Source organism: Lagenorhynchus albirostris, chromosome X (genome assembly GCF_949774975.1).
Source record: "Lagenorhynchus albirostris chromosome X, mLagAlb1.1, whole genome shotgun sequence".
Classification (NCBI taxonomy): domain Eukaryota; kingdom Metazoa; phylum Chordata; class Mammalia; order Artiodactyla; family Delphinidae; genus Lagenorhynchus; species Lagenorhynchus albirostris.
Genome location: NC_083116.1, coordinates 757,887 through 774,697, shown reverse-complemented (window position 1 = coordinate 774,697; position 16,811 = coordinate 757,887). Strand labels below are relative to the sequence as shown.

The 16,811-nt window shown below is 38.7% G+C and overlaps 1 protein-coding gene across 1 annotated transcript in view; it reads right to left on the bottom strand.

Annotated features, from left to right (window-relative positions):
• Nucleotides 1-16,811, bottom strand: part of F8 (coagulation factor VIII) — a 118,135-nt gene that overhangs the window by 60,978 nt on the left and 40,346 nt on the right. The window contains exons 11-13 of the mRNA XM_060138837.1: nucleotides 13,799-14,013; nucleotides 12,081-12,231; nucleotides 5,119-5,328 (exon numbers count right to left, since the gene is read on the bottom strand). Coding sequence (XP_059994820.1) covers nucleotides 5,119-5,328; nucleotides 12,081-12,231; nucleotides 13,799-14,013 — 576 coding nt within the window. The remainder of the gene's footprint in view (nucleotides 1-5,118; nucleotides 5,329-12,080; nucleotides 12,232-13,798; nucleotides 14,014-16,811) is intronic.

The following is a 16,811-nucleotide window of genomic DNA, read 5'->3' as shown; positions in this document are numbered from 1 at the left end:
CCACTGGACCACCAGGCAAGTCCCAAGGATTCCCCTTTCTCCACATCTTTGCCAACACTTATTATCATGTGATTTTTTTGATAATAGCCATTTTGACAGGTCTGAGCTGATATCTCACTGTGGTTTTGATTTGCATTTCCCTGATGATTAGCGACATTGAGAACATTTTCATATACCTGTTGGTCACTTGTATGTCTTCTCTGGAAAAATTTAATGGTATTCCATAAATCCTGTAGGCTTTCTTCATTCCTTTTTTTCTCCTCTTGACTGGATAATTTCAAAAGATTTATCTTTGAGTTTGCAGATTGTTTCTTCTACTTAATCAAGTATGTTGTTGAAGCTCTCTATTGCATTTTTCATTTCGTTCATTATATTCTTTAGCTCCAGGATTTCTGGGTTCCTTCCTTCCTTTCTTTCTTTCTTTCCTTTCTTCCTCCCTTCCTGCCTCCCTCCCTCTTTCTCTCTTTCTTTCTTCTGCAGTTCAGCAGCTCCAGTTCCAGGGAGGGCACAACAGCATAGTCTCCATGCAGTTCTGTCAGTTGAGGTCAATGTCAGTGAAGACTGTGGAGGGTCCTTGATGGTCAAGGCTGTGAGTGTCTGTGATGGAAGTAGTGGTGAGGGTTGTTGGCCTCCTAGATGGCAAAGGATGCTGGGGTCCTCTTGATCACCTTTTCACCCACAGACTGAGGTCCTAGCTGAGGGGATTCTTCTTGGTGCCGTGTCTGGCATGTGAGCACACAGGCCTTGATGGCAGTGCTGGGTTCTGGGACAGAGATGCACATGCATTGATGGTGGTGCCAGTGTTTGGGGTGCAGGTTCCAGTTTCAAAGGCACAGGCATGAATGAAGCTGGGGGCCACATCAGCTCAGGTCCTGGTGGGTGGGGTGCAGTGGTGTCTTGGTGCTTGGAGGGGCAAGGTAGAGCAGCAACATGGGCCCCAGGGATGATGGGGTCCTCAGGCTCTGAGTTGCAAGCACACCAGCAACTCAAGCCCTGAAGATGGTGGGTGCTGGGGGAGGCCTAAGCCCTGAGGGGAGGATGCAGCTCCTCCTCTGGGGGCAAGGCAGCGGCTTGGACTCTAAGCAGGTCCATCAGGTGGTGAAGGCTGCTGGTGTTCCTGGTGGTGACAAGAGGTGTTACAGTTCTCCTGTTGTCCTTTCCCCATGGGAAGAAATCCCTTAGAGGGGATCCCCTTTGGCACCAAGCTGCTTCAGACTGAGGGACAGAATGACACAAGTCAAATTTTTGATACGCTCTTCTATTTGGCCATCCTCATCTTTGTGCTCCACAGTGTTTCTGATACTTCTTCATTCTGTTCTAGATTTGTCCAAGAGCTATTTTCATTGGTATGTACACAGTGCAAATATTATTCACAATTTCAGGAGAAATGAAGACTTTTTAGACAAGCAAAACCTGATAAAATTAATTAACCAGCAGACGTGCAGTATAAGTGTTAAGGAGATACACTATAAATGTAAGCGCATAGATAGGTTGAAAGTACCAGAATGGAAAAAGTATATACCACACAAACATTAACCAACATAAAGGTGATTGAGGCACATAAACTTCAGAAAAAGCAGACATTATGGCAACAAGTACTACTTCAGAAAAAGAAGGACATTTCACAATGATAACATGGTTAATTTAACAGGAGTACATAACAATCTTAAATTTGTAAGCACCTGATTTTATTTTGCCTCATTTATTTTGAAACAACAAACCCAACAATTACAGGTAGAGCTCTTAACATAGTTCTCTCAGTAACTGTAAGAAGCAGACAAAACATCAGCAAACTTATAAGGATTTTAACAAAATGATAAAGCAACTTGACATACATGGAACAGTCCACCCAACTGCAAAGACACATTCATCTTAAGTTCCAACAAGCCATTAGCCAAAGGAAACCATATGCTGGGCATAAAGCAAGTCTCAGCACATTTCAAAGAACTGAAATCATGTAGAGTATGTTATATGACCACAGCGAAGTAAAAATACGAAATGAGCAACAGAAAACTAGAAAATATCCATATGTTTAGGAATTTAGTAAACCAGTTTTAATAATTATGAATAAAAGAAGTCACAATGGATATTAGAAAATATTTCTAATATTTTAATATAATTGATAATAAAAATGACTCATCAAAACTTCTGATATGTGGGATTTTTCCCTGCTCTTACCAGTTTTATTCAAAATTAAGGCACAGAAAAAAAGAATTAAAAGGCATAAGTGTTGGAAAGGAAAAGCTGAAACTGTCAATATTTGCAACAATTTGATTGTGTACAAGAAAATCTTATGGGACTCTATAAAATAACTGCCAGGTCTTACAGTGAATTTAGCAAGGCTGCAAGATACAAGGTCAATATACAACAATTAATTGTATGTCTTTTGTGTATATGTTCCAGCAAAACGTTATTTACAGAAACAGGTGACCAACCTGCTCACTAGTTTCTTTTTTTATTGAGATATAATTGATAGATACCACTGTGTAAGTTTAACCTTTACAGTGTATTGATTTGATACATTTATATATTGCAATATGGATCACCATCATAGTGGTAGCTATGTGCCTTTATCACATCACATAATTATCATCTTTTTGTGGTGATATGCGGTTAAAGCAGGGTGTAAAGTGAGCTGCAAGAATGATGTACTGATAGGGAATTCCCTGGCGGCGCAGTGGTTAAGAATCCACCTGCCAATGCCGGGGACACGGGTTTGAGCCCTGGTCCGGGAAGACCCCACGTGCCGCGGAGCAACTAAGCCCATGCGCCACAACTACTGAAGCCCGCGCACCTGGAGCCCGTGCTCTGCAGCAAGAGAAGCCACCGCAATGAGAACCCCGCACACCGCAACGAAGAGTAGTCCCCATTCGCCGCAACTAGAGAAAGCCCGCACGCAGCAACCGAAGACCCAATGCAGCCGAAAATAAATAAATTTTTAAAAATAAATAAATAAAAATTTTAAAAAAAGAATGATGCACTGACACATACCACAACGTGGATGACTCTGGCTGAGTGACAATTATGCCAAGTGAAATAAGCCAGACACAAAAGGACAAATAAAAGGGATCAGACTTTTCCCTCAAGACACATAAAGCAGAGTTTTAATTTGTCTTTAGAATTTAAGTGATCACCAAAGTAGTTTAAAAGCTTCTCAAAATATTGATATTTTAAATATCTTTCTCTGCCTACACACAGACACACACACAGACACACACACACACACACACACACTTTCTTTCTTTGGTTTCGACAATTACAACCATATTATGCATACTGTTTTATAATATTTTTGCAGGTATTTAATTCATTCATTCATCGAAAAAACGTTTATTAAGCGTCTACTATAGGCCAGGCACTGTAAACATTCGGGATTCAGTGATGAGCAAGATAACAAGGTCCCTGTCCTTAGAGACCTTACAACTTAGCTGGAAAACAGATAACAAAGACATAAACACGAATAAACAAGATACTTTCAGAGGTGTTACTGGAGTTTTGTCAGGTTCTTCACTCACTTCTTACAAAACTGCATTTCTTGAAGTAAGATAAATTTCTGGGTATGAAGGTGAATCTATATTTTTATATGCTGAGATTGGTTTTTATTCCCAAGAAATTTCCCCATGAGAATTTATCTCCAGAAAAGCCATAAGTGTAAGAGAATAACTACAGTGTGTAGGTAGTTTTATGTGCTTCCCTCTGCAGATGATGGGGGTGGGAGGGACAAGGAGCCCTTGTTACTCAGCTGCAACAGTGTGTGTTAGATTTAGGCCGGGCCTCTGTTCCTCCTGTACACTGGGCTGGTGCTCTCAAAAGCAATGAGATATCATCTCACACCAGTCAGAATGGCCATCATCAAAAAATCTAGAAACAATAAATGCTGGAGAGGGTGTGGAGAAAAGGGAACACTCTTGCACTGCTGGTGGGAATGTGAATCGGTACAGCCACTATGGAGAACAGTATGGAGGTTCCTTAAAAAACTACAAATAGAACTACCATATGACCCAGCAATCCCACTACTGGGCATATTCCCTGAGAAAACCATAATTCAAAAAGAGTCATGTACCAAAATGTTCATTGCAGCTCTATTTACCATACCCGGGACATAGAAGCAACCTAAGTGTCCATCATTGGGTGAATGGATAAAGAAGATGTGGCACATATATACAATGGAATATTACTCAGCCATAAAAAGAAACAAAATTGAGCTATTTGTAATGAGGTGGATAGACCTAGAGTCTGTCATACAGAGTGAAGTAAGTCAGAAAGACAGAGACAAATACCGTATGCTAACACATATATATGGAATTTAAGAAAAAAATGTCATGAAGAACCTAGGAGTAAGACAGGAATAAAGACACAGACCTACTAGAGAATGGACTTGAGGCTATGGGGAGGGGGAAGGGTGAGCTGTGACAAAGCGAGAGAGTGGCACGGACATATATACACTACCAAACGTAAGGTAGATAGCTAGTGGGAAGCAGCCACATAGCACAGGGAGATCAGCTCGGTGCTTTGTGACCGCCTAGAGGGGTGGGGTAGGGGGAGGGTGGGAGGGAGATGCAAGAGGGAGGAGATATGGGAACATATGTATATGTATAACTGATTCACTTTGTTATAAAGCAGAAACTAACACACCATTGTAAAGCAATTATACCCCAATAAAGATGTTACAAAAAAAAAAAAGCCTTGCGGTAGTTATGGAGGGAGAGAGAGGGCGAGAAGCTGACAGCCACATTCGTCCAGAAGGCTGCACAGTGGTTTGATGTTATGTGTGCAAAAGGAGATAATGATGTACTTCCCAGCAATACCAATGTTCACAAGGCACACGGAAACACGTTTAGTCCCTGCGTGTTAACTGCATGTATAAATGTATATTCACCACTACAGTTTAGTAAACACACTTAAACTTTTGGCTGATGGCAAGTAAAAGCACTTTTTAGAACAAAGACTTTTAACTTAAATACTTGATGTGGTGTTGTCTTTAAAATGCCTTGTAATTACCAAAATCACTTGAACCATTTAGTATCTACCCAAATGTAAGCTAGTGGGCAAAAGAACATGTGAATGGCTAGTGAAGCAAACACCACTGTTAGTAAAAGAATAATATAAATAACTAACCTGGGTTTTCCATTGACATGAAGACAGTTTCTCCTGAGAAGGGGAATAGGGTAAGTGTGTCTTCATAGACCATTTTGTGTTTGAAGGTATATCCAGAGAAAAAGACGGACAGGAAGTCAGTCTGTGCTCCAACACTTAGAATATACCAGTATGCCACCTCATGCAAACAAACCGACAGTTGCAAGCTATCAAAAACATAGCCATTGATGCCTGTAAAGAGAATGGAGAATAAAAGATTTTAGCAGTACCTGCATGTATTACTTTGGACTGTCATGATCTGGTTAGAAATGATTATATGTTATGCCCGTTACCTTATTCCCAAGAAGAGATAACATTATACCTTTCAAAAAAGTAAATTGTTAATACTTGATCAGCTAGGTTCCAATGTCAAAGTGTGGAGAGTCACAGACCATCACAGTACTGATGGATTTAGATGCTGTATGGTGGGCGCAGGCTGATGAGCAGCAGGACGTTTGCATGCTCTCAGAGTATCTCCCTATACACTGCTTATTAGCTGCAAGGAGAAAAATAATAACTACACGGAGGAAAAAACCAGAAAAAAACTCTTGATCTGGTGATCAAAATTAGTATCTGCTAGTGTTCCAAATTCAAGGAAACAGGTATCAAAGAAGCAGGACAACTAGATCCATAACTAGACCCTGAAACAGAGAGAGGAAATGCTACAAAATATAGCACTGATGGATACAACTGGAATATTGGCTACCAATTAGGTAAGGTTATTGTATAAATGTGTTAGATAATGTATTCTATGACTGTTAAATTTTCTGGATTTCATAACTGCACTTTGGTTATATAAGCAAATATCTTTATTCATAGGAAATACACAATGAAGTATTAAGAGATAAAGGGGCACGATATCTACAAGCTATTCTCAAGTTGAAAATAAGTAATAAAAAGTATATATAGAAGAAAGAGAGAATGATAAAGCAAAAATAGCAAAATCTTAAAAATGAGTGAATCTGGATAAAAGGTATATATATATATACCCATTAAGGGTATATATATATATACCTATATATCTATATATATATACCTATTCTTGCAGCATTTCTGAAAGTTTGAAATTATTTCTAAATAAAAAGTAAGTAAAAGTAACACAGATTTCAATTTATAAACAGAATTGTTTCTGAAAGCCTCTTCCATACATCTATCTGTCCATCCATTCAATAAACATTTGTTTACCTGCAAGGTGGAGGCCCACAAATCCACTAAGCAATGCTCAGACACTAGCTTAGTGCAACTAATTGAGAAGCAAAGTTTCTTGCCCTACAAAGTGTTAAAAGATATTTTAAAGTTATTGTAATTAAAAGCATGGTCTGAATGCAGTATAGATGATTATGTCAATCAGAATACAGAGTCCAGAAACAGACACAGATATAAATGGAAATTTAATACATGACAAAGAGAGCACCCCAAAACAGTAGCAGAAAGAATGAACTATTTGGTAAACGCTGGTGGAAAATATGACTATTCATATGGGACCACAAAAGACCCTGAATAGCCAAAGCAATCCTGAGAAAGAATAACAAAGCTGGAGGCCTCACACTTCCTGATTTCAAACTACACTACCTTTGTAGTGATCAAAATAGTATGGCACTCGCATAAAAATAGACACATAAATCAATGGAAAAGAATCAAGAGCCCAGAAGGAAACTCTCACATATATGGCCAACTGATAAATGACAAGAGAGCCAAGAATACTCAATGGGGAAAGGATAGTCTCTTCAATAAATGGTTCTGGGAAAACTGAATAGCCACATGCTGAAGAATGAATTTGGACCTTTACATTACATGATACACAAAAATTAACTTGAAATGGATTAAAGACAAGCATAAGACCTGAAATTGTAAAACTCCTAGAAAACATAGGGAAACTTGTCTTTGCAATGATTTTTTGGATGTGACACCTGAAGCACAAGCAACAAAAGTAAAAATTATTAAGTGGGACTACATCAAACTAAAAATCTTCTGCACAGCAAAAGAAACGATCAACAGAATGAAAAGGCAACCACCTATGAAATGGGAGAAAATATTTGCAAAGCATGTATCTGATAAGGGATTAATGTCCAAAATATATAAAGAACTCATACAACTTAATAACAAAACAAACAAACAAGCAAAAACAATTTGATTTTAAAAATGGGCAGGGGAACTGAATAGACATTTTCCCAAAGAAGACATACAAATGGTCAACTGGTACATGAAAAGATGCTCAACAGCACTAATCATCAGGGAAATGTGATCCTCAGTGAAATAAGTCAGAGAAAGAGAAATACTGTATGATTCCACTTATATGTGGAATCTAAAAAATATGAACTCATAGAAACAGAGAGTAGAATTGTGGTTACGAGGGGCTGGGGTGTGTGTGTGGGAAATGGACAGATGTTGGTCAAAGGATACAAACTTCCAGCTATGTAAGAGGAATAAGTTCTGGGGATCAGCATGGTGATTTTGTTAATAATACTGTATTATATACTTGAAACTTGCTAAGAGAGTAGATATGAAATGTTCTCACCACAAAAAAGAAATGGTAATTATGTGATCTGGTGGAGGTGTTAGCTAACACTATGTGTTATACACCTTAAACTTTTATACAATTTTATATGACAATTTTATATTAATAATGCTGGAAACAAAACAAAACAAACAACAACAGTCTGTGTATAAAGGGTAAAATTTCAAAGGTATTACCCCCGCAATGGGAAAAGACGTGTGCATAACTCCCAAAATAGTAAAGAAAAATCGGAATTTAAAAACACTTAATTGATCAAAAAATAAAGGAGAAAATACTAAAAATTTAGAAAAAAAGGAAACACAAATTACTATAAATAAATCCCATGTAGATAGGATAAACTCCCCATTTAAGAGGGAGATGGTCTAGGACTTCCCTGGTGGTCCAGTGGTTAAGACTCTGTGATTCCACTGCAGTGGGCACAGGTTCAATCCCTGTTCAGGGGAACTAAGATCCTGCATGCCAGGCGGTGCAGCCAAAAGAAAGAGGAGAGAGAGAGAGAGTGAGAGAGAGAGAGAGCGCGAGAGAGCGAGAGAGAGAGATGGTCTAATGGGATCTTGTCCTCAGCACAGATTCTCCCAGGGTCTCCGCACAGATTTGCTGGGGCCATTGGCTCCTCCTGACTGGCAGAGTCATCCTTGGGGGGTTTCTCCTCTATTCATATGGCTTTCCTTCCTGGGGCTGCTTGGCAGAGAGTCCCTGGCTCAAGGCTCAGGGGTTTGGAGCTGGCTCCAGGTTCTCTGATTATTTCCAAGTTTTAGCAATTATGGATAGAGCTGCTGTATACATTCATGGACAGGTTTTTGTGTGAACCTAAGTTTTTATTTCTCTAGGGTAAATACCCAGGAGTGGGATTGCTGGATCATATGGTAGTTCTATGTTTAATTTTTGAGGAACCTCCATACTGTTTTCCATAATGGCTGTGCCAACTTACATAGCCACCAACAATATACAAGGATTCCCATTCTGCACATCCTTGCAACACTTGTAATCTTTTGTGATTTTGATAACAGGCATTCTAACAGGTGTGAGCTGATATTTCATTGTGGTTTTGATTTGCATTTGCCAAACTGTCTTCCAGAGTGACTAAACCATTGTACACGCCCACCAGCAATGCATGAGGGCTCCTGTTGCTCTGCACTCTTGCCAGCATATTTAATATTGTCCGTTTTGTTTTATTTTAGCTGTTAAAATAGACATGTAGCAGTATCTCACTATGGTTTTAATATGCATTTCCTTAATGGCCAATGATCGAGTATTTTTTCATACGCTTATGTGCCTTCCATATATCTTCTCTGGTAATGTGTCTGTTCAAATCTTTTGCACATTATTAGGCATCTGTTTGTTTTCTTACTGCTGAGTCTGAGAGTTTACATCTGGATATGTGATTTGCAAATATTTTCTACCAATCTGTGGCTTGTCTTTTCATTCTCTTTAACAATATCCTGTGTAGAGCAAAAGTTTTTCATTTGATGAAATCCAATTTATCAAGTTTTTCCTTCTATTAATTTTGATTTTGGTGTCATTTATCAGAACCCTTTGCCTAACTCCAGGTCATGAAAATTTCCTTCTATGTTTTCTTTGAAACTTTTTGTCGTTTTACATTATACATTTATATTTTTAAATATAAATTTATTTATTTATTTATTTATGGCTGTGTTGGGTCTTTGTTGCTGTGCACGGGCTTTCTCTAGTTGTGGCGAGCGGGGGCTACTCTTTGTTGCAGTGCGTGGGCTTCTCATTGCAGTGGCTTCTCTTGTTGTGGAGCACGGGCTCTAGGCGCACGGGCTTCAGTAGCTGTGGCACATGGCCTCAGTAGTTGTGGCTCACGGGCTCTAGAGAGCAGGCTCAGTAGTTGTGGTGCACGGGCTTAGTTGCTCCACAGCATGTGGGATCTTCTCAGATCAGGGCTCGAACCCATGTCCCCTGCATTGGCAGGCGGATTCTTAACCACTGCACCACCAGGGAAGCCCTTACATTATACATTTAGATCTATGATCCATTTTAAGTTAATCTTTAAGTGTGAGATTTAGGTTGAGGTTCATCTTTTTGTATATGGGTGACTAATTGTTCCAACACTATCTGTTGAAAAGACTATTCTTTCTCCATTGAATTGCATTTCCATCTTCATCAAAAATCAATTAGTCATATATGTGTGGGTCTATTTCTGCACTATATATTCTATGTCATTCATCTTTGTCAATACAATGCTACCTTGGTTACTGTAGCTTTATAGTAAGTCTTAAAATCAGGTAATATGAGTCCTCCAATTCCATTTTTCTTTTTCAAAATTGTTTTGGCTATTCTAATGCTTTTGGCTTTCCATATAAATTTTACAATATACTTTTCCCTACCAACAAAAAAAATCCTCCTGGGATTTTAATAGGAATTGCATTATATCTATAGATCAATTTGGGAATAGCTGACATCTTCACTCTATTGAGTCTTCCAATCCATGAATGTTGCATGTCTCTCCACTTATTTAGGTCTTTTAAAATTCCTTTCATCAGTGTTTTCTAATTTTCAGTGTACAGATCCTGCATGTTTTGTTAGATTTAGGCCTAAGTATTTCATTTTTTGAGCTATTATAAATGGTATTATTTTTGTAATTTAAGTTTCCAATAGTTGGCTATTGTTACATAGAGATATGACTGACTTTGGTATGTCAACTTTGTATTCTGCAATCAGACTAAACTCACTTATTAGTTCTAGGAGCTTTTTTGTGGTGATCTTGAGATGTTCTATGTAGATAATCATGTCATATTCAGTTTTAGTTCTTTACTTCCAATCTGCATGCTTTTAAATCTTTCTAGTTTCCTTCCCCAATTTACCTGCTGCCAACTACTTTTCAGGGTTCTCAGATAGCTGCTCCATGCATTTTGTATGGAACAATCCTTAACTATCATTCAGTAGGATAGACAGGGTGATTCCATCTTAAACAGAACCAGAACTGCAAAATGCATATATTTTTAATTTTAACGGTTTCAATCAGATTGGTTTCAAAAAGACTGTGCTAGCTATCCACTAGCATTGTATGCTAATACTCTTTTACTCACAAGCCCACTAGTAATAATTATATTATAATTTTGCCAGTCTGACAGGTATTAATTGTTATCGCAATGGTATTCTATTTTGCATTTCTCTGTAGTGAGACTGACATTTTTTATCAAATTTTTGACCATTCTGACTTGTGTGTGTATATAAACACATACACATATGTGCTCCCACCCAAATTCATATGTTGAAGGTTCTAACCCCTAGTACCTCAGAATGTGACTGCATTCAGAGATAGGGTCTTTAGACAGGTAATTCTTTAAAATGAGGTCATTAGGGTGGCCCTAACCCTATATGATTCGTGTCCTTATAAGAGGAAATTTGTACACAGACATGTGCACACACAAAGGAAAGACCACCTATAAGCCAAGGAGAGGGACCTCAGAAGAAACCAATCCTGTTGACACCTTGATCTCGGACTTCTGGCCTCTAGGCTTATGAGGAAATAAATGTCTACTGTTGAAGCCACCCAGTCTCTGGGACTCTGTTATGGCAAGCCTAGCAGACTAATACAACATATATGTTTTGTTTTATTTTTGTTTTATTTTTTGTGGTGTGTGGGCCTCTCACTGTTGTGGCCTCTCCCGTTGCGGAGCACAGGCTCTGGACGCGCAGGCTCAGTGACCATGGCTCACGGGCCCAGCCGCTCCGCGGCATGTGGGATCCTCCCGGACCGGGGCACGAACCCGTGTCCGCTGCATGGGCAGGCGGACTCTCAACCACTGTGCCACCAGGGAAGCCCCGTATATGTGTTTATATATTATTATATAATCATAGAAAAATATGTTTTAACATGGGCTACTGGACACAAAATGATTAGTGGAAAGGTATAATATGGAAGGAGGAGGGAAGATAAGAGGGAAGGGGAAGCCAAATAAATATCAAAAAGATCATGTTGTACACTTCAAATATGTACAATTTTTATTTGTCAATTATACCTCAATAAAGCTGCAAAAAAAAGATGTTGGTTTTTTTTAAATGTACAATGTCGTGATTAATTTGACTGTTAAATTGTTATAGCTGGCAAGTTTTTTACATAATGTAAAATTGCATTCCCTTTGTATTTCATGTGTAATTTACTGATTGAGCACATTTCATATTAAGGATGGCTTATGTATGTTTGGGTAAATGAAAACTGTGTGTCTGATTTATCCTTTAAAAATAAACTTCACTGACTATTTGATGCCTTCTAAAAGAAAATATATGCATTATATGATCATATTTATGCATTTATATAAAATTGCATATGTTCATATGTAATAATGTTTAAGGAAATATGACTCTTATGTGGCACATAAATTAACTGCCCATCAATTTGGTGTCTTCAGTTTCCCTTTATCCATTACCCACTGGACTCAAGTGCTGCTTTACTTACTGTGCATGATGTTGGAGACTTGGAACTCAGGATCCTGGGGCTGCACTCCATCTGCATTGGGGAGGAAGCGCTGAATATTCTCTGTGAGGTACCAGCTTTGATTCTCATCAAACACAGAAAACAGGATGACATTTCTCTTGTCTGACATCATCTATTAATTACATGGAATGAAAGGAAGAAAGAAATGCTACTAGTATTGTCAGGTAGAAATTAGCAGCCTATGATGGAAGTGATGGCATGCATATGATGTATCTACAATCCTCTGGTTCAATGCCATTTCTCCCTAGGGCCACTATTATGGCATGTCCCAGGGCCTGGGAGCAGTGAGTATGTGTTTAGAGCAAATGTGTCCTCAGGGCAAGAGGGTAACTGGACCCATTAAACTTAGTCTCTTCTGGGCCCAAGGCTATATGCTGGCTGATTGTTTTGGGAGAGTCTGTAGCCTCATTCTCTCCATGCTTAGATTAGAGAAGTTTCACTCTTTAAAGACCCAAGTGATTATTCAATGTCTTTCTTAAACAATTTAGTCAAGTCAAGTAAGGTGAATGCCTTCCCTAAACTTTCATCTAGCAAATGCCCTTCCACAAGACTACCAATCTGTGAAAAATTAAAAATACAAAATAGAAGTAAAATAACAAAGCTAAGATGAACCATAAAATGTTTACTAACACTAACACTTTTAGGTTTTATGTTTACAAAGTTGAAAGTTTTTTGGGGGGAAGGAGCTGTTTGTATATGAACCGAAGTTATGAGTTAGTCACTTGCTAATTGAATCCGCTAAGAATTAATGTATAAACTTCACTAATATGTATAAATTTCATCTTGTGTAAACTATTACTACAGAAATTAAAATGCTGAGGGGAGGAGATTGGAGAATATAGGTACATTTCAGTCCTCTTCCAAAAACTGATGGAAAACTATAATTAGGAAAAATTAGGAAAGATACTTGGCCAAACTGATGCCTCTCTGGGTTTGTGTGCCACGTGTTTTACCTGCATTAAAGTTCATAAAATGTTTTCAGACTAGTAGGAATCCTATATATCATAAATAACCAAATGGACATGTAGTCAAGCCTCAGCAATATGGCAATGAGTTATTTTGCAGCCAAGCAATGAGTTTTTGTGAAGAATCAAGCTTTTTAAATTCAGAGTATTTAACTTAATTTTTTCTAAAATGGCAGAAGTGGTCCAAATTCTAAGCATATTCTGAAATATTTTACATATTGCCTTGAATTTTGCTCAACAAATATTTACTGAACTCCTACTAAAATACCGCACACTATGCTAGATGCTGCACATGTGTTCATTTTGTGGTGTCTTTGAATCTCCCACAGTGAGACGTCCAGGGGTGACGTCTAAGCTATCGTATACATTTGTGGGTCATCTGAAAATAGGTGGTAATTGATCATGTAAAAATGGGCAAGATCACTTACAGAGAGAGGAATTTTAGACTGAGAATGAGTATTATAGAAATAATCTAGGGCCCGGGCTCTCCTATCCATCCAGCAGGCAAGTTTATTACACCAAAGTCAAATTCAATAAAAGCAGTGAGAAACCCAGCTCATTTCTTTTTTTGCTCAATAGTGCAGACTACTATATTTTCTGCAGGCTATAGGTGGATGTACACTGAGAGAACATAGGAAATACTATCTGCAAGTTCATGTGCATCATCATTCCATTTTAGCTTCAGACCCAGCACTTGGAAAGAGATGAGCTCACCTGGTTTCCTCTTTGATCTACAGATTCTTTGTAGCAGATGAGGAGAGGGCCAATGAGTCCTGAAGCTAGATCTCTCTCTAGATTAACGAAGCTTGAGTAATATCGGGTCAGGCACCGAGGATCTGATTTAGTTGGCCCATCTTCTACAGTCACTGTCCATTTATATTTGAATATCTCTCCTGGCAGAATGGGCATATCTTTCAAATGTTTCACACCTACCCACACCCAAACCCCAAAATAGCTTGATTAGAAGTATAACAAGGCACATATTGGTAATTGTGTCGTTATTACAATGGCTCTACAAATTTATATGTACATATAAATTTTCTCAATAAGTGAAAACTAAATTTGCACCTCTTATAAGTTTAAGATTCACACAACTTTTTACAACAAAAATAGGTTCAGGAGGGCTTCCCTGGTGGCGCAGTGGTTGAGAGTCCGCCTGCTGATGCAGGGGACACGGGTTCGTGCCCCGGTCCAGGAAGATCCCACATGCTGCAGAGCGGCTGGGCCCGTGAGCCATGGCCGCTGAGCCTGCGCGTCCGGAGCCTGTGCTCCGCAACGGGAGAGGCCACAACAGTGAGAGGCCCGCGTACCGCCAAAAAAAAAAAAAAAAAAAAAAAAAAGGGTTCAGGAGATTTCTGCTAGCATGTTAATTTGAGTTGAAATGAGCAGGTCTACCCACTAATAGAAATAATAGATAATAATATTTTTAAACATTTTTTTAAACATTTTAAATACATAACTGAAAATGTATAAAGAAGAAAAAAAAAACCCAAGTGCCAAAAAGAAAGACACAACAAAGCCAGAGTGGCCTGAATAGATGCTGAAAGACTGCACACTGAAGTTTTAACTCACATGTGGTATCAAGACTTGTGGTATCTGGCCTCTGTGAGGAATGGAAGCAAGAATTAAAATCTGCCCTTGGGCTAAAGGGTCCTCAGGACAAGAACTGTCTGATTTTAGTAATTAAAACTCACTTTTGCATATGTTTAATACCTAAAGATCCAGTCTATATCCATTCCCTAACCATAGGTCAGGGTTAACGTAATAGGGAGTAAGGGTAGATGGGTATTAGAGGAAAGGGCAAATAGAGTTTTGCTTAGTAGGTCCTGCTGTGTGAGCGCTCTCTCTCTGACTACACTGTTTGGTCACCAATGCTTTCTGTGTGGCAGGTGCTGAGATGCTGGTCTTTTCCTAGGGTACATGTATGGTTTCCTTGGAGTAACCTTCGGGACCTCAGCACCGTATACATGAGAGATGCTTACTTCAGTTATCCTTCCGCAGCCCTCCTCCCTCCCCAGCTCTTCTTATGTCTAGTGATGTATGCAAGAGCCTGTTGTTATTTCTGGCATCCCTCACCCTGTCAGGCTGCCTTCTTAGGCAGGGTATCTTCAAAAGAGAGCAAGCCAGCTACTTGCAACAGTATCTACTTTTTACGGAGAAAACTCATGCATCCTAGCCAGGTCAAACAGCAGAAGGGCAGACTGCTCCACTCTTACCCTCTCTTCTTATCTGCTAGTTATAAGCAGTAAAGCCTTCAGAGTTTTCCACATAAAAAGCAAGTTACCAGGAATTGTATTTGCGTATGCCTCCAAATTTCAGGGTACACATTCAATATCTCCCCAGAATTCTGTTGCATTGCCCTTCTCCCATAAAGGAACTGCAAGTCAATTTAGCATTAGAATTTTCATCAGCAACAATGAGTATCAGAAAACAGTGGATTGAAAATTATTTATAACCAGCCTATCTATACATCATATAATACTGAAGGACTCATAAAGTTTTCTCCCTATATACTAAATGTATTCAGAAGTATATTGAAGGTATACTTCCAGAAAAACAAAAGAAATCAAAAACCAGAAATGTACAAGATAGGAGCAGTAATGGCACTAGCCTACAAGTCCAAATAAAAAAAAATCCAAAGATGGCAGCTTTGTAGCAGGCCTAGAAAGCATATAATCCAAATTAGAATAGTCAGCTGGTGAACTACAAGAACATCTTTAGCAGAAAAAAGAATCAGATACCAATAAACAGCATGATTAAGAAGCTGGAAGACCTAAGGGATATGGTGAAAAGGCATACATTTCTTCTCCTGATAAAAGAAAAGAAAGTCGGGGCTTCCCTGGTGGCACAGTGGTTAGGAGTCCACCTGCCAATGTGGGAGACACAGGTTCGAGCCCTGGTCCGGGAAGATCCCACATGCCGCGGAGCAGCTAAGCCTGTGCACCGCAGCTGCTGGGCCTGCGCTCTAGAGCCCACGAGCCACAACTACTGAAGCCTGTGCACATAGAGCCCATGCTCCGCAACAAGAGAAGACACTGCAATGAGAAGTAGCCCCCGCTCACCACAACTAGAGGGGGCCCGCGTGCAGCAACAAAGACCCAACGCAGCCAAAAATAAAATAAATGTATTTTAAAAAAAACACTGCAACAAAATATTAAAAAAAAAGAAAAAAAAGTCTTTTTTCAGGAATACAAACACAAAAATTCCAAGATCAGCATGGTCCTAATATAAAGCAAACTAAAATTTACCATGATTTTGAACTACTGGTAGAGAATAAAGAAGGATAATCCATTTGGCCTTAACAGTAAAATCATTGGAACTGTAGACAAAAGAATAATCATAGCATATCACCTAGTTCTGCAGTAAACTCATATACTTATAATAAGAAACATACTAAAATAATATAAATGCTGGCTTTTTGACTTTGAAAGTTTAGAATAAATATATAGAAAAAGCAAGGAGTTATTTGAAATTACAGTGCAAAATGTAAATGTTATCAACTTTAGTTTTATAAAAGTAAAGGTATAGCTGGCAGCAGTGGGGGAATGGAAGAATAGAGGAGAAGAAGTGGGAAACTGTTGTTAGTACCTTAATGTATACAAAACGTAGGTATTTAGCATGTTTTTTTCAATTCTAATGATAGCCAGTTGAGGAACTAAAAGCACTGATGAAAGTCTAAAACAAATGGAATGGAAGAAGCACAATGCTAAATCCTCATTTAACACAA